The 19,554-nt window shown below is 37.8% G+C and overlaps 1 protein-coding gene across 4 annotated transcripts in view; it reads left to right on the forward strand.

Annotated features, from left to right (window-relative positions):
- The window catches only part of NBAS (NBAS subunit of NRZ tethering complex), a 394,692-nt gene that overhangs the window by 318,149 nt on the left and 56,989 nt on the right, over window positions 1–19,554 (forward strand). For all 4 annotated transcript variants that reach the window (XM_038394647.2, XM_043510232.1, XM_043510234.1 and 1 more), the window contains one exon: window positions 7,440–7,635. In XM_038394647.2, the coding sequence (XP_038250575.1) occupies window positions 7,440–7,635 (196 nt within the window). The remainder of the gene's footprint in view (window positions 1–7,439; window positions 7,636–19,554) is intronic.

Below are 19,554 nucleotides of genomic sequence, written 5' to 3' on the forward strand. Positions count from 1 at the left end.
ACATTTCAATCCCATAAATACTAGGTCTGTTAGGCATTGAATACTTCAATAAATTACTAGTACAACTATACCACTGTAATTATACCAGTACAGCTCCCCATGTGGACACTCTTATTTGAGAGTCAGTGCCTTTTTCTAGTTTAGCTTATGTAGCTTTCATTTAATTTTGTTCAGCAAACTCCCTCCCAGTCTATCTCCACCTCCACCCTCCCACGCACAGAATACTTACTTGATTCCAGTTAGATGGCAGAATTGCCAGTTTGTCATCTCAATAACACACAAATTGGCCTCCTCATACGATTGGGCCTGTTTTGCATGGGGCTATAGAAATGGTCCAGGTTCCTGTACTTTCTCCTGTTTTTTAACATCAGTACCATCTCATGCGAGTCCTTAGTTGGAGCAACACTTCTGGTCAAGAGGCTTCATCCCCTTTCCCATTGCTTCACAGACATATCACTGTAATGGGTGCAATGGTTCACTGTGTAGTTTAAGCTTCAAATGCAATTCCCATAATAACACTCTCCATTGTCCAACCTGTTTTGGGATTGCTCTTTTTAAAATTCATTTGTGGGTGAAATTTTCCATTTTTATTAGTCCAGAGATTATTTTGATTTAAATTCGGAGCAAAAAAAATATTGTTATAACACAGATTGTGACAAACCACCCTATTCAATGCTAATTTGAACTGTTTTCTTTTGAAAGGAGCTTTCTGGAGTCTCAGTTTGTGTACACTGCTAACATTGTGGCATTTAAACACTAATCAGTTGTGAAGATCATTGTGACTATGGAAAAGATTACTCAGATTCATTTAAACACACTTGCTTACCTCCTTATACTTCAGCTATTAAGACAGCAAAGCACAAAGCTTCTGCTTCAAAAAGGTCAAAAAATTGAGATGTGTGCTTGCCTAACTTTTGAGACACATTCAAACAGTTACTTTTAATTTTCACACTTTTAATTTACACTCGTTCAGCAGAGTGAGTTCTAATTTAGCTCATTTTCGGAGATAGATAAGATAATAATAGAGCCTAAATAATATTGAAATTCTCACAACTGAAAACTTAAACTATCAATGTTTATTATTCAGACCGTCAAGATAGGATAAATTGGTGTTTTCTGACTGATACTACTTTGCCATCTGTCTTGTTAGGACAAATAAAGGAACATTAGTTATGAATCACATTTCACCTGGAGCCACTTTCTTTTAAAAAACAAACAAACGAACCCATTGATAGTTTGAAATATTACCAAAGAATAGCAGAACATTGTTTACAGATTTATTACATGGTAGTTTGGAGACTGTAAAGGACTGTGGACTCTTGCCTACAACTATTCACTGATTTTACTAATCCATACACTGTAAATACAGTTTTATAATCAGACTGCATTTGTTCTAATATACTTTGTGATATGATATAATCTATTCATATTAATTTATTTTCATTATCTGCACTCACCTATTTAATTATAAAACACCTCTTTTTCTTCAGGCAGTGTCCCTATGGGTGCTCCACTTCAAGTGCTTCTCGTGCTCTTCATCGGAGATTTTCAGTTAGCACTGTACATTCAGCCTACACATGCTCCCTATGCCTCCTTGCGCAGATACTGAGGCTATAGGACTGCGAGGGCAAACCACACTCAGGTCCTTCTCAACTCCCTCAGCCTCAGAGACAGCACTAGTCTGGATTTACATCTGTGCCAATTAGCCCCCATCCTTTCCTTTGGAGACCACTTTGCCTATGTCCAGCGTACTTGGAGGCAGATCACTATGGACAAGTGGGTAATAAAGGTCATAACATAGGGCTATGCCATCCATTTTATATTACTCCCTCCCTTCCATCCCCCTTCCCTGTCCCTCTTCAGGGACTTCTCTCTCAAGCTTTTATAGAGACAAGAATTTAACTCTCTCCTTCAATTAGGAGCAATACTGCTGATTTCTCCTCCTCACAAGGGCAAGGGATTTTACTCAAAGTATTTCCTTGTGCCAAAGGAACTGATCTTAGATCTAAGACTTGTAAACAAGTTTGTAAAGTTTCAAAAGTTTAGGTGGGTGACTCTGGCAGTTATAATTCCTTCACTAGGGAAAGGGTATTGGTTTTCAGCCCTCAACTTACAAGCTGCCTATTTCCATATAATGATATACCAATTGCACAGGAATTACCTATGCTTCACTATAGAGCAGGATGATTTTAAACAACGAGTGCTTCCTTTTGGCCTTCCCTTGGCCCCAAGGGTGTTCTCAAAAGTCCTTGCTGTAGTGGCTGCTTACCTCAGACAAGAAGCAATCCTAGTGCCACTTTGCCATTTTGGATTATCCGTTGCATCTAAAGAAATCAGGATTATCCATTAGTTCGACTAAGATCCATTTGGCCACATATCAGCCTTTCATCCTCCATTAGAAGGATTCTCCATATTTGTTCATCCAGTATCATCTAGGTTTATTAAAGATTTGGGGAATCTATCTGCAAATTAGAAAACCTACGCTGATCTGAAACCTCAGTTACCTTATGAGATCGCCATTCCAATGAATGGCAAACCTAGTTTCTGTTGCATTTGTCTATGAAGACAGCCTTTTTAGTAGCCATCATGTCAGCCCATAAGGTCAGGGAAATTAGAGTTCGCAGATCCCTCCTTTACACGATCGTTTAAGGACAAGGTCTCTTTACGTCTACACCCTAGATTCTTACCTAAGGTTCTGTCAGAGCTCCATTTTAATCAATACATTCATCTTACCAGTGTTTTTTTCCTGAAGTGACATAGTTCTGGGTGTTTAGAAGGGCATTTGGCTTTCTATTGAGATAGGTCCAAGCAATTTAGAAAGTCACCTAGGTTCTTCATTTCCTTCCTGGATAGATCCACAAGGTCTTCGATCTCTACTCAGAGTCTATCGAGATGGATCTCTGAATGTATTGTCACTTGTTATGATGCGGCAGGCATTCATCCCATCCTCTCCACCACAAAGGGTGATAGCACATTCAACCATATCTCAGGCAACATCTGTGGCGTTACTGAAGAATGTACTAGTATCTGAAATATTTAGGGCCAATACGTGGGCTTCAGTGCATTTTCAAAACATTATACCGTGATCCATGCTGTCAGATTTGATGTGGCACTTGGTTCTGCTATACCACCTTCAGTTCTGGACTCTATTCTGAAGCTGCCTCCTCCATTTGAGGGTACTGCTTGGAAGCCACCAGAAGTGGTGCACCCATAGGGACACTACTCAATGGAGAAGAGGTTACTCACTTTGTTCTGTAACTGCGGTTCTTTGAGTTGTGTACCCCATGGGTGCTTTACTATCCACCCTCATTCCCTTTTGCATTGGACTGATCCTCAGGTGAAGAAGGAACTGAGGGTGGTTCACCCGTGCACCCCATATAGCTTCAGTATCTGGTATGAGGAGGCATAGGGTGCAAGCATGAGCTAAACAGACACTAACTGAAAATTTCCAATCAAGGGCTCCAGTGGAGCATGTGAACTGTAGTGGAACACCCATAGGGACACAGATTTTGAAGAACTATAGTTACTGTACAAAGTAGGTAACTTCTTCTCCCTTGCTGATAAACATGGTTGTTGTGTAACATTAATAACATAAATAATAGGACATTAAAAAGTAATTACATTGGAAAGGGTGCTGTTCAGAAGGAGAGAAGATGGAAGGTCAACGATGGTATAAATCTGTAAAGAAAAGAAAAAATTCTACGTGCTTTAAAAGTAGGAAAGAATGATTGTTGGGGGAAGGAGTGAGCAAAAGCACAGCAAAAGCAAATTACTTACCAACCGAGTTTAACTCACTTTTATAGGCAGATGATGCGCTAGTACAGACACCCATTGGAAACAGGCCTGATCAGAAGATCTAGTATCTTACTCCATTTGGATATAATCCACTCGATAGAGCCAATACCTTGGGCTAATAACACACACTGATACATAGTCCTTATATGATAAATTACCTCAAATTAGTTGTCCAAATATAAATGTTAAAAAATTAGTTATCTGGTCAGTATTACCTATTATACTGCCAGGCAGAGTTTGAGTCATTTAAATAAATATCCTTCTAAGATACCTGTTCCCATTCCAATACCTCCAATAGCAGTTTTGTATGTCTGTACTCAAATATTTCCAGATTTATTTTGAGGGGGACGGGGAGAGAGCAGAATGAAATATAAACTACTGCAGTATAGGACAGAAACCTGGGAACTGGTCCTCTTGAATTTCCCTGAAAGTTATTGGGGAGAGGAGCCCACCCAGAATATCTGGTTGGAGTTAGGACATGGTTATAAATAGAGCAGCCATCCTCACCTACTGTTCCATTGAGGTCAGGCCCCTTCACAATTTCTACAAAGTCCAAATCCTGTACACCATTGAGGGTTTTTTTAAAAAAAAATAAAGGTACCCAATTCCATTGAAAACTTTTGCAAATCTTGACTATAAGGGTTAAAAATATGCTTTAATTTCTTAACTGCTTCCAAACAGAGACATCAAAATCTCCTGACCTAACAACCTATCCAAGAGTTAGTGTGCAGCAAGCTGGGGTTTGAATCAGTATGCCATGGAACTTTTAGGGCATGGCAGTAAGGCCTCTCTGCCAATTAGTGTGCAACAAGGTTGTGCACTGTAGATTCACACACTGGCTTGCCATGCTCTAAGTCTCCATGTAGATAAGCCCTTAGGTTATCACTACTGTGCCCCATGTCACGCTCTTGTGGAGCTATGGGGAAGAATAATATTTTTTCCTCACATAGACTGTTCTCAGGCTTGAAATCATTAAAGCAATTGAGACCTCGTAGGTTAAAAAACATATGGCAATAGCATAGATTTTTTTTAACCTAGGTACCTATCTGTAAATGGCTTTTAAGATACAAAGATCATATTAAAAGAGGTGGAAAGTTTGATGCCAAGCTAATTACCTTTCAGGGAAGATCCAGAAACTATGCAAATGACATTAGTGTTTCTTTTCAAGCATTAAAAAATGTGACCGGATATTTCTACAACCTTAGTTTTGAATTGTGGTGCAATTGAAGGGAACACAGTACTGTAGATGTGATATGTGTTGGGTTTATTAAAGTAAATGGTAGTATCTCAATCTCATTTGAAAAATTAATTCCAATTAACTTGAGTATGAACACTGTCAACTGAACTGAAAACTAGCTGAAAGCATAAATAGATAGATAACAGAATTTGATCATTTTAGATTTTAGTTCTGTAAAAAAAGTGTTTTGGATCTCCTACATATACATTCTTAGCATCCTCTTCCTCCCCCACTAGGAACAGACACTGGTGTTCATTGACAACCATCGATTTGTTAGACTAAAATAGGCTGTAGATTCTCATGAAAGAATATTTAATTGGCTCGTTGGTAATTGTAATAACATTAGCTAATTTAAATATTTCAAAATGAAAGGATTACAAAAAAACAAAAATGTCGTCTAATGTAGTTTAGTGTAGAAATGCTTGAGAAGACTACATTACTGCTTAGTAAACAGCAGAAGCATTAATCTACTCCATGTTCAGATGAATAAGAAGCATGTTAAAACCATTTTTCAATGCCCATGGATATCTGTAGCAGGGCAGCTGAGGCCAACAGAAATGAGGGGAAGCTTTTATGTAAATACCTTTAGGAATAATTAACCTAGAAAAATACCGAAAATATGTTTAAAAGAACTAGGATTATTTCTGAACAGTGTTTTCTCCAATTTAATTTTTATATGATGCTTCAGCTGCTTTTTAAAACATAATGAATTCAGTCACTGTTGCTATACCTTATCTTCACTATTTGAAATGAATGTTTCTGTAGTTTTTGTGCCATATCAATGATTTAATTATTCACAATGGCAAAATGCACTACTTTGTTCTAAATTACATATTAGCCCTTAATTTTCACCTGTAAAGCCCTAAAGGGTTTGGGGACTGGCCTACCTAAAAGAGTCTCTCTCTTCTTGTATGATGATGGGATAGCTGAGATCCCCCAAAGCACTCAACTTGCCTGTCCCTTGTAAGCCAGTGGGAGCTGGTGATGTAGTATTTTGGTTGGGAGGAGCAGAGATGGCACCCCCACCCCAAACTTCCCATAAGACTCCTGATTTTTAATGTAATTACAAAATTATTAAATCAGGCTTAATTCTACTAATTTTGCAATTACATTTAAAAACTGGGAAGATTGTGTGTGTTACTAATCACTTGGGTCTGATAAACAGTGACATGGCCATGCGAGGATGTTTTTGACCACTGCTAGGCTAACTGTGCAAGGGCACCCACAGCCCAGCAGTATGCATGTCGTGCATGGTGCGTACCATTTTTGTCCGCCAGGCTAGAGGAGGCGTCGCATTGGTGAGATCTCCTGATAAGGTGAGCCCATCCGAAGCCAATGTATCTTCATAGGGCATGAACAAGGAAGCATAGAGTTTTAATGTTGGTTTTATTATTACATTTATTTAAAATACAATTATTTTTAATATCAAAACCTCCAAATTATCAAAATTATTAGAAATTGTGTTCATAGACTCTGACCATTAATGTTCAAAGTATTATGTGTCCCCTTTTATCTGTTTACTTTTTACATTTTGTATTACAACTATTGGAATGGCCTCATTTGGAATGGATTCACGAAAAAACAATTCTTTCATGAGATTAGTAAATGCTTGAGAAGTTTCATTTCTCTGTGTTCATATTATGTTAAATATTGGAATGTGTTTTGCTGTCTATATGCTAGGAAGACATAATATTCCCTGATTAAACTCTTACGGTTTAGAAAATAACGTTTTTATGTATAGCTGGTTCTTCATGGTTTCTCTATGATGACCCTTAAAACTGATTAGTGAAGGAAAATTTAAAGAACTAAGAATGGATTTTTAACTGAGGGTGCATCTATTTAAATAGATGGAATGGATGTATGTTTCATTTGATGGTTGCAGGATGGATGTATATGAATTCTCTTCCCAACAAGATTCATTTTTGAACATGATCATTTCTTCTCCTAATCCATGATCATCTATCCTAGAACAGTCCTTTTCATTGATCTTGTTGTGCTATTTCTTAAAATCAGAATGGCATGATAATGAAGTCGGCATGCAATTAATATCATTTGAGAACTCCTTAATTTATTTTCAGGTTCATAAAAAGCAGAGTGGGTTAAGTTCCACAGGTTTACAGTCTCTATTTCAAGGTAGCCAAATATATGACCAAGTAACATAATCAATAATACAGAAGAAAGTGCAATTCAAAGGCACTGAATCTCTGTGGTTGTGTTCAGGTAGGTCTAACACACAGGGGCTTATTCCTCAATCAGAATGAGAAGAGTTTACAATATTCCCATTAAAATTGTTCACAACTAAACACAGGACATATTTCTTATGTGACTATCAGTGATAATGTCTTTAGAATTTGGATTAAAATGACTAAATATTAATTAAAGATGAACCATTTTATTTGGATTACAGGGAGAAACTAATTTCTTCAGATGATCTATTGGAGTGGTTGAGACCTTTCTGTGCTGATGACTGCTTGCCAGTGAAGCCCCGCATTAAGGTGCTGCAGATTATGGAGCAAGCATTTCATCTCAGTGATGAGGATAGCAGGCTACTTGTGTTCTTCAGAACTCATGCTGTTCTCAAAGCCTGTTGGCCTGAGACAAAGGTATTATTATTTACCCTAACATTAAGTGATAACATATTACCATGTTTATCTTTTAAAAACTGTATGATGTAGCTTTGTCAATTTTGTAGTATGAACCATATAGGCAGTTACAAATGCATGCTATCTGGTGATGTCTGTCAGATGGATTCTCACCAATTCAAAATAATGAAGCATGGAGTTCAGTAAATTTGAAGGTCTTTTGCATTTCAGTTTTGTCCTACGCTGCCCTTTCCCCAGGTAAAATCCCAACTTTCTGCTGTTGAGTCAGTCCCAGTTGCATTGTTGTTGTCCACTGAGCAGACTAGAGAGATTCATGGCCACCATCAAAGCAGCAATATCCTCTTATTGCTACCCACATAGATGTTCTTGAAAACAATGCAGCATGCAGTCTTAGTTCTTGCAAGTATGATCTGTAAAATGCCTCCATTCCCATCTGGCTCATGTTTTGCCTTGAACCCTGGTGTTCTAGGCAGTGGTAGTATTTTGCACTTCTAGCCAAATATGGCTAGAGTAACTCCCAGGGACTGCACGGTGATTAGAGATAGAGATGCTGGACTACAATCATATGAAAGCTGTGTCTTTATTTTCCTGAAACTTTACAATACCTGCTATGTGGCACCAGTCTGTTCTAGTTTTTAGCCCACGAATAAGGTTTTAGTTTGTTATCCATGTTAAAAAAACTAGACTTTAACACAAGCTCATTTTATCAGTGACTATCCGTATTTGAAGTGTTTCGTATCAAGGCATTTCTTTTAGAGGTTCATCTTTTTAATCTGCAAGGTTTAGAGGGAAAATATCCTTAACAACAAGAAACTTCCTTCTTTTTACACCTCAGCTCTGTCTTCGGACATTCTCTTGTTTTGAAAACCGCAAGCATCATTTGCTACAAGACAGAATCATTCAGCAGCAAAGAGCTACTATTCAGCCATCTTATGACTCTCATCTTTCCATTGTCACCTCCTATGAATTACTGTCAAGTCCTCATGAAAGCAGCATAGAACATCTTCACCTACTTGCTAGACAATTTTAATTTATTAAAAAGAATTGCTGATAATGTAAAACAAATAGCAATATCTTTAGTTCTGAACCAGTTAGCTAAAGATTTGACAGAAGCCTTCATAGTTTTGATTTGGTGTTAGGAGAATTAGTAGACGATATCTCCTATCAACCTAATAATCCTGACTGTATATAGCTTCACAGTTTAACCAAATTTTATCCATATTTTCATGATGTTTTAGAGAGGAATCTAATACAATAACTCCTCGCTTAACGTTGTAGTTATGTTCCTGAAATATGCTACTTTAAGCGAAACGATATTAAAAACATAATCCAATTTCCCCATAAGAATTAATAAAAAGAACAGGAGTACTTGTGGCACCTTAGAGAGTTAGAAATTTATTAGAGCATAAGCTTTTGTGGGCTACAGCCCACTTCATCGTATGCATAGAATGGAACATAGATAGATAGATAGATAGATAAGTTGGAAGTTGCCATACAAACTGTGAGAGGCTTACTATATGTTCATTCTATGCATCCGATGAAGTGTGCTGTAGCCCACGAAAGCTTATGCTCTAATAAATTTGTTACTCTCTAAGGTGCCACAAGTACTCCTGTTCTTTTTGCGGATACAAACTAACATGTCTGCTACTCTGAAACCCATAAGAATTAATGTAAATGGGGGAGTTAGGTTCCAGGGAAATTTTTTTCGTCAGACAAAAAGCTATATAATATATATATATATATATATATATATATACACACACACACAGAGTATAAGTTTTAAACAAACAATTTAATACTGTATACAGCCTGATTGTGAAGCTTGGTTGAGGTGGTAGAGTCAGAGGTTGGAAGAGGGTGGGATATTTCCCAGGGAATGCCTTACTTCTAAATGATGAACTAGCACTCAGCTGATCCCTCAAGGATGAACACATTGTTAACATAGCCTCACACTCTACAAGGCAGCATGATTGGAGGGAAGGGAGATAGCATGTCAGAGAGAAACAGAGACACACACCACGTGTGTGAGAGAGAGACGCGCATTGCCCCTTTAAGTACTCTGACCCCACTCTAAGTACACTGCCTTTTTAAGTAGATCAGCAAGTTGAGACAGCAGCTACTGCCAGCAAGCTCCCTCCATCCTGAGCCCTGTATTGTCCCAACCCTGCTCTGTGGAGATGGGCTAAAGGAGCGGGGGGCAGGAGCATAAAGGAGGGAGACACCCTGACATTAGCCTCCTTCTTCCCCCTGCTCCCCCCTTCACAGCAAGCAGGAGGCTCCCGGGAACAGCTCCAAGGCAGAGGGCAGGAGCAGCACACACAGTGTGGGGAGGGACAGCTGACCTGCAGGCAATTAAAAGCTGGCTGCTGTACTGGGAACTTATTGGAGCAGGGAGCTGATGGGGAGCTGCCAGTTCACCCTCGTTCCAAACCCCCACCACTAGCTCCAACGGGCTGCTCTTTCTGCAAGCAGTGGACAAAGCAGGAGGATACCAAACAACGTTATAAGGGACCATTGCGCAACTTTAATCAAGCATGTTCTCTAATTGATCAGCAACATAACAACAAAACAACGTTAAACTGGAATGACTTTAAGTGAGGAGTTACTGTATAATTCCATACTGGCTCTAAGGTAACGGGTGTCTTCAAGTAATAATAAGCTATGTTTTCTGAGCTTGAATAATAATAGCTTCCCCTCTATTTCAAATGATCTTAAAGAGATTTAGAAATGTAACCAGCTGATATACATGCTGTGGCTAGATTCAGTCCAGAATTATGTGGGGAGGGGCATTCAATAGTATAAACCATGCACAGGGCTTTAAATGACCAAGAAGCTGCTGTGGCAGGGAAGGATGTTGTGGTGCAAAGAAACCAAAACTTTCCCACTATTGTGCAGGCTGCACGAGGGCTACTACACTTCAGGGGGTGGGAGTGAAGTGAGGCCGGAGTGGCTTATGAGAGCTGCTGGCAGAAATTGTAGCTGCCATCTCTTGGGGAGGAGGGATGGGAGGCTGTGCCTTATTTTGCCTCTCTGATGCGGGAGGATACAGTTTATGCATCCCTGCATCAGCTTTAGTGAGTGTTGCCGTAAATGCTGTATGTATGATTTACTTTCACACAATACTGAAACTGATTTGATATTTGGGGTGAAATACAGTAGCACTATAACAACACACACTTATGCTACACATCAGCCAAGGAAAGGCTGTGCAGAAAAAGTAAGTATCCATATGAGACTGTGTGAGGAATTTTAGTACCCAGGAGAGATTTTAGTTGTATGTCAGAGTTAACACTCCTGCTCCCGCAGAAAGTGGTCATTTTTCTCTCTTGAGACTCTTGCAAGTGTTGCTCCCCTCAGATGAAATAGACCACCTCTTGCAGTATATTGCCCTCTAACATCTTGGAGCAAGGGATTGGACTAGATAACCTCATGAGGTCTCCTCCAACCCTAATCTTCTATGATTGTGTTTGGACATTGGTTAGCTACTTCCTTCCTGTACCTCTAATTGTATGTCTTAGTAGTCTCCCATCCAAAGAGCTACCTATGCCAACCCTGCTGAGTTTGTGAGATCCAACAGGATGGTAGCTGTATGGCTGAAGACAACACCCCATTTTTCATAGAACTATGTAACACAAATATACAAAACCCTGGTAGGAGATGGAACTGCCTGTAGTTCCTTCCCTTTTACGAAACTGAATGCAATTTTTTTCTTGGAAGAGAGAGGAATGTGTACCATTCTTGTTCTCATCCCAGAAAGGTCAAATTCAGATAGCAGCAGGAAAAAATTAGATAAATATAGTATAGGTTGTTTAAAATATTGTGCTTTGTAGAAGGAACTATTCTAGCTATTATTAGTATGGGGAGGGGAAGGCATAGAAAATTATCATGCAAAAATGTTGCTACAGGTCAGATACCCCTCATAGCACAAGGCAATTCATCTACCCCTTCAATGTTTTACTCTTCAGCTGCTGAGCAAACAAGGCATAATTACAAAAGAGTCTAATAATATCTTGTAACAAACAGCCAAGGGTGTACTCAGTACCCAGTAAGCTCAAATCCTTCAGAACTACTAAGCAATGGGTTTTGTTTCTTAAAGTTATAAAAACAGTTTGTGTACTTGACATAAGCAATAGCTGTTCTTTAGGCTTTTCCCATTCCTGATACATAGTATGTCAAAGGACACCTCTTAGGATAATTTTTAATGAGTTTTAGTATTCATATCATTACAGTGTAGATGCAATAATGTACACATTTGGATCATCCAGCAGGCTCAAAGCTTTGGTTCTGGTGAATTTTGGGGTGCTTTACCCTGAACAACTAGTGAAATGATTCAGAAGTGACAGGCTGGTATGTCTAACATTTACCAGTTGAAGTTCTTTTTTTTTTTTTTTTACCATTGCTAAAGAAAACAATTTAATGAACTTCCTTTTTGTGTGCATGTAACATCATTGGTTGGTGTGTAACCCAGAATACGGTACTGAGTGAGCTGTTGTATTTGAAAAAGGAAATGGAGACACCATGAAGGTAAATAAGCCTGGTGTTTAATTCCTGAACCTTCACAAATTAAATGAATTCACACGGATAGTGGGATATCTCTTGAATCATCAAATTTTGCAGATTAGCAAGTCAGTGACCACATATAGTAAAAAGCAAAGATAGTTTATCACACACTGTACTGCATCCCTTTGTATGGCAAATGTCCTATTAGTTACTTGTCACAGTGTTTCATGGTAAACAAGTAAAGTACAATCTTAGAAATATAAAATTCCATACTACAGAGCTCAAGCAGTTACATCTTTTGCTGGAAACTAAGAAGAGAGCAGTCAGCTTGTACGTGTGGTAGGAATGCGCAGGTAAGCAAAGCATATATTAGCAAGTTTCTATTGCACTGTGTTAATACTTCTCGCTTATATTTTATTCAAAGATCCCAAAGCACTTTACAGAATGACTGTCCCAACTTTACAGATGGAGAAACTGAGGCACAGAGCTAAAGTGACCTATCCAAGGTCATATAATGAACTGGTGGCAGAATCAGGAATAGAACTCAGCGTTTCCGACTTCCAGACTTGTGCCCAAACTGCTACACTATGCTGCTTTCTTATATCCTTTTTACTATTCCTACTTTGTATTTAACAAGACTGCCCCTCTCATTTATAAGGTGAACCTTTCTCAGAATAGAGTGGGCAACATAGTGCTGAAATACTAAAGCCCTTTGACCTGTCAGTGAAAAATTGCTATCCCAATTTCATCTTCAGACTTGCAGATAGAAATGTATTTCTGAGACTTCTGTAATAGTTGCCATTTAAATCATTGCAGACCTGGGGTGTCTGCTCTTTCAATAGTTACAAAATATCTTAATTTTATTTCAGTGTCGCATTATTTCCAAAATTATTTATCCTTCTTTGATAATTTTTTCATTCCTTTATAATGTCCTCTCTTTTCCCCAATCCCTGTCCAATACCTAAAGGGACACCAGATATTGCAAAGGATGGATGTGGATTCTTATTAAGTAAAGATAAGTTTAATGTTATTGCAATGTTCAATTACCAGAAAATGTGTGAAAGCCACCCTCAGTATGTCTAGTAATCCTCTTAGTCGGGTTTTGCACACATCAAAGAGAGACTTAACATTTAATTATGCTCAAGGTGCTATAAGTAGTGGTCCCACAAATCAATATGCTGCTGGGAAACAGGCCAGCTCGTGCAAAATTAAAAATTTACTTTATGCAAACAGCTACCTATCTAACAGTCAGAAACACAGCAATTTCCAGTTCTCTAATGATTAGTTAACAAAATTAAAAATTCAGAGGTCCTCATTTTTCAAAGGCTTGAAAGTCCTTAATTCACATTCCAGTAGCATCCCACTGCTACTGACGGGAGAAGGCATGTGTTGTTTTAATCCCCTTGATAAATTTTATCTGAGCTTTTCAGGTTCTGTAATTTTCTAGTTAACTGGTGCATGAATAACATGGGTCAAAATACTGACATTTTCTTTACATTTTTTTGGGTATCTTAGAATTTTCATGTTTTAAATTTTAGCTTATCCATTGAGGATAGATAACTCATTCCCTGCCATTATAAATGAGAAATAATAGAGTTTATAAGGACTGCCAACAACATGACTAATGTATGTATTATGTCTACTTACGGGACATGTGTCAACATATCAGTCATTCAATTTGGTCACATAATTTACAGTAGAAAAAGTTAGAGCTTTACCCTGGCAAGCAAAAGCTACAGTAGGAATATAAGAGCTTTAGCAAAGGTTCTATATGTAAACCAATATTTATTTTAAAATAAGTAGTTAGCACATAGGATTGTTTAATCATCATTGTAAGAATAACATTTGTCGTTTGTGTCTGTGTGTTACTTGAATCCAAATAGTGTGGCATAGTTTAGAGAAGGTAATCTCATTTAGAGTTTCCTTCAATTTTGGTATATCCTACATTGTCATGCTCCTGAGGCCATTTTTGAAAATCAGGAAGGTACCTAAATATGAATTTGGAGCTTATTTTTAGGTTCCTGTTTTTTTAAATTATAGTCTTGAAAAGTGGCATGAAGAGTGTGTGTGTGTGTGTGTGTGTAATAGAAAGAACTGAGGTATCTTCTAAATAGTTGCATTAATGTACACGTTAATTTAATGCTTTTTGTGGAAATTCATTCTGGAAGATGTCCGTCTCCTCCTCCACCCATCCAGAAAAACTATGTAGAGGACAAAGGCAGTGCGTATTGATCTCAACACCTAATTAGAAAGAACATGCTGAATTATTTTCCAGTCTCTCTTGAGTGACGGAGGTCTTTGATGTGAACACCATCAGATAGTCGTGGTCTTTGGCTGTTCCTGCCCTTGATTGAATCTGAACTGGCAAAATAGTTGCGAAGGCGCTATATCAATTATCCCTGAGCCGTCTTGTTCAGTTGCTGAGTGGTTAAGGCGCTCAACTACAGTTGTGAAAGTCCTGGGTTAAAGTCTTGCTCAATCTCACATTGAAAGGCCAGTTCACCCAGCTGCAGAGTGGCCTTAGCCATCTGGTTAGGGCAGTCAGAGACCATTAGACATCATTCTGGCTACATCACTCCCTTGTGTAACGTTAGCTATGAAGCTAATGTGTCTTAATGGCATCAACCGATGAGCCATTCACTCAGGAGAAACTTTTGACATCTTGTAACCTCTGAAACGATACTTAATACTTAAGAATTAATGACCAAATCCATTTTTAGTGAATGAATTAATTAGAAATTGCTGATCATTGCTTTGTATCAGTTGTTTGTACTGTAGGTCTCTTTACCGAAGGAAAAAAAAGTCAAATGAGAAACTTGCAGATTTTTAATGTTAAACTGTAAAAAAACAAAAACAAAAAAAACAACCAAATAAACTCAATTTGCTGATTATGCCATTTCTCCAGGTGAAAAAGTGCAGCATGGAATGCTTCCGAGAACATCACATTCAACTATGTGATTCATTAAATAGTTCCTATAATATGCAAATGGAAAATTTATCAGTATGCACTCAAGCAAAACAAAGAAAACATCAGATGAAACGAGCAGAAAGAGATACGGGGCAGTTTGAATGCACAATATATGAATGTTAGTTTGAAATGTGGATATAGATATAGATAATTTACAAATGCCTTTCCCGTTCTGTTAGGGGATGGGAGTATATTAATCAGAGTGGCAGGAAAATGGGCATTTCCTGGTTTCCTGAAAACAGTAGGAACATAGGAATTGCTATACTGGATCAGACCATCTTATCTAGTATTCTGTGGCCAGCACCAGATACGTCAAAGGAAGATGAAAGAGCCCCACAGTAAACAAATGTGAGATAATCTAGTCTCCACATTAGGTCACCTCCTTATCTTTATTTCTGGAAATTGATTTAAAACCTGAAGCATGAGATTTCACATCAGTTTTTTAATTTTTTGTAAACAATAGCTGTTATAACTGGATATTCTTGTAATCCATATACATATAAATCACTTTTGGAATCTTGCTAAATTCTTGGCCTCAACACCTGGTGACAGTAAGTTCCACAGTCTAATTTTATGTGTGAAAAAGTATTTCCTGTTTTGCATTTCCCACCTGTTAAATGAATGTGCCCCCTTGCTCTTGTGTGATGGAACAGAGAGAATAGAAGCTCACTATCTGCCTTCTCTAAGAATCTTCTATAAGGTTCATTATCATTCTTTATATCATTTGTTACTTTATATATTTTATCATGTTGCCATTATTGTCTTTTTTCTAAAGCGAACACTTCTAATATTTTCATCTCTCTTCATATGAAAGTTTTTCTATGCCCATAATCATTCTTATCAACTATCGCTGAACCCACTCTGATTCTGCAATATACCTTTTGAAATGAGGTGACTAGTATTCCAGATGGGGTTGCAGTATTTATTTATATAATGACAAAATATTTTTTGTATTATTCACAATCTTATTCCTTATGCCTAACATCTTGTTTGCATTTTTGACTGCACCTGCACATTGAGTAGAGGTCTTCATTGAACTGTCCACAGTGACTCCCAGGTCACTTTCTTGAGTTGATACAATTAATTTAGAATCTTGTAAGATACGCGTTGTTTAATTTTTTCCTTCCAATATGCATTACTTTTCATTTATCAGCATGAGATTTCATCTTCTGTCATATAACCCATTCACCGAACTTAGTTTCTCTTTGAAGTTCCCCACAGTCCTCTGTGATCTTTACCAGTCTTAATGACTTTGTGTTATCTGCAACTTGATACTTCACTGCTTTCCCCCCCACACTAGAAAATTAATAAGTATATTAAATAACACCAGGCCTAGTACAGAATCTTGAACCTATTAATCATTTGCCATTTCAATTGACCATTCATTCAATCCCAACTTTTTTGTCTTCTAGACCTTTTTTGGTCCATGACAGTACTTTGCCTTCACCACATAATTTAGTTTCTTGAGAAACTTGTTGTGAGGAATCTTGTGAAAGGCCTTTTGAAAGTCAAAATTGTCATCTGGTTCTCCTTTATCCCTAACTTTACTTATGTGTTCAAAGAATTCTAATAGATTAATTGAACACAGTTTTCCTTTGCAGAAAGCATACTGGTTAGCCTCTGTTATATCATGGTCTTCTATATTTTTGTCATTCTATTTGTAATAATTGTTTAAGTCAGTGTGCCAGCTACACATGTATGGTTTATTAGTCATAATGTCTCTGTAATTAGTCTGTAATTTTCTCTGTGACTCTGGAGCCTTTTCTAAATGTAGGTACAATATTCACTATCCTCCAGTCCTGTGGAATTGTAGTAGGTGTTAATGAGATCACATATTTTTGTTAGCAGCTCATCTACTTCATAATTAAGTTCCGTCAAAACTCCTATATGTATACCATCTGTGCCTGATGACTTAGCGCTTTTTAAATTATCCATTTGTTCCGTGCAGTTGATGTAATGCAGATTTAAGTATCATGCTGGCATAACAGCAGTGTACCTTTGTGGGCTAGTAAGTTCAAACAACATGCTGAAATCCCCAACCCAACTTTCATTCGAAAACCTTGCATACTCGTGATTGAAGCAGACATTTATGGAAGACAAATTTCCAAAATCTCTTAGTACGCATCTCTTCAGTGCATTTAGACACCGCTATCTGCGTGCATTTTAAAAAAGCAAAATCCACAAACATGACCATATGGGATCAGACCAGTAATCCATAGAGTCCAGTATCCTAGCAGTGACCTGTAACAGCTGCATCAGTGGAAGGTAAAAGACACAACATTGCAGGCAAATATGGTACTCTGAGAGTCTCCTCCTACTTCCCATGAAGGATTGACTTATGATTGAGTATTTATATCCCTTCTGAAATCAGGGAGTAACCAGAGGTCAAAACTCTGGCAATGGAAATAAAGCCCTGGATAGAGAAGAATATGCTGTATTTAAGACCGTTCACATAAGGGATACAGAAAAGAGGAAAAGGGAGGGTTGAAGTCCTCTTAGTCCCGGCCCAGAAGGCTCGTTGGGCTTGCCAGATAGCCAGTGACCCCACATTCTGTCTGCAGAAAACACCAAACCTCTCGAAGCAGAGACTCCTTCATTCATCTTGAGAACATCTATAGTTAAGACCCTGGGCATCAGAAGAGATGTGTAGTTCAAAATGGCTTCTCCATTAACCTCTGATTCAGATTGATATCGAGACAGAACTCAACCAGGATATTTCATTAATTGATGTGGTCAAATTTATGTTTTTAGTGTGGGGGAAACAGAATGCTCTGTGGGGCAGGAACTGCTTTTGTGTTTATGCACTGCTTAGCACAATGGCGTCTTGACCTCTAAATGCTATTGTCATACGAATATAATAATAATCCCAAAGTTCTGGTGATATCAGCTATACTAGAGTTTCTCCAAAAGGTTTGGTTGAAGTCCATTCTAGCATATTTCTCTTCTATAATAATATAATTAAATTAAATTATGCTTATCTTTTTCCTCCCCACTTCTGCAATTCATTTCCCATTATATCCCATGAATGATGAAAGAAGCTGTGCAACAGAATAAGAAATAATGTACCTGATAATTTTCTTTCTGTTAGCAGCTTCTCTCTGAATTCAACCCATCTTGGTATTCTGGTAAACGACCAGAATATATATTGAACGTTTTTTCTCAAAGGAGACTTAGATGTGTGTTGTCTCAATGTTAATTTAATACATTATATAGTTGCTGTAGCTGATTGCTGCTATATCTGTGGAACCTCTCTTCTGGTGGCCTAAGCTGAAGGGCAGAAATTAGTCCTGGAGCCTCCAGCAACACCATTCAACCATCTGTAAATTCCACTGGGGTGGGGGGGCATTAGCCCATGAGTAATGAATTTGAAAAGATGCAGCTAACAGGAAAAAAAATCAGGTAAGAAATTTCTCATTCCTCTCTTCCAGATTTCCTCCTGTAAATTATGCTTCTGTGTTTATTGCCCTTCACTAGGGTCAGATTTCCAAATTTTGAAAAATTGATTTGGCTAAAATTAAAACATTACCATTTAGCCATATTGGTGCATTCCTGGCTTTCCTGTTTCTCTTTTTTTTTCGGCAGTGCATATTCCTTCTGAGACTATTATTGTTCCCTTAAAAAGAGCCTAAAGTCCAAATGTCAGTAAGTAGTATCTAGGTCACCTTTACTTACTGTCATTTGGACTTTAGGCTCTTTTTGACCAAAGTTCTCATTTTATTAAAATCTCCCTTTTGAAGTTTAGTGTCCCTTTGACCCTTTTTGGTACCTTACTTGTCCCTTGCATGTTGAACCTAATTATACTGTTTCAGAGTAGCAGCCGTGTTAATCTGTATCCTCAAAAAGAACAGGAGCACTTGTGGCACCTTAGAGACTAAAAAATTTATTAGAGCTTAAGCTTTCGTGGGCTACAGCCCACTTCATTGGATACATAGAATGGAACATATAATAAAAAGAAATATATATACATACAGATAAGTTGGAAGTTACCATACAAACTGTGAGAGGCTAATTAGTTAAGATGATCTATTATCAGCAGGAGAAAAAAACATTTGTAGTGATAATCAAGATGGTCAATTTAGACAGTTGACAAGAAGGTGTGAGTATACTTAACTTAAGGAAATAGATTCAATATGTGTAATGACCCAGCCACTCCCAGTCTCTATTCCAGCCCAAGTTAATGGTATCTAGTTTGCATATTACCATTTTTTCTCCTGCTGATAATAGCTCATCTTAACTAATTAGTCTCTCACAGTTTGTATGGTAACTTCCAACTTATCTGTATATATGTGTGTGTGTGTGTGTGTATATATCTTACTATATGTTCCATTCTATGCATCCGATGAAGTGGGCTGTAGCCCACGAAAGCTTATGCTCTAATAAATTTGTTAGTCTCTAAGGTGCTATAGGTGTTCTTGTTCTTTTTGCTAATTACACTGTGGTCATTATTACTT

Source organism: Dermochelys coriacea, chromosome 3 (genome assembly GCF_009764565.3).
Source record: "Dermochelys coriacea isolate rDerCor1 chromosome 3, rDerCor1.pri.v4, whole genome shotgun sequence".
Lineage (NCBI taxonomy): Eukaryota > Metazoa > Chordata > Testudines > Dermochelyidae > Dermochelys > Dermochelys coriacea.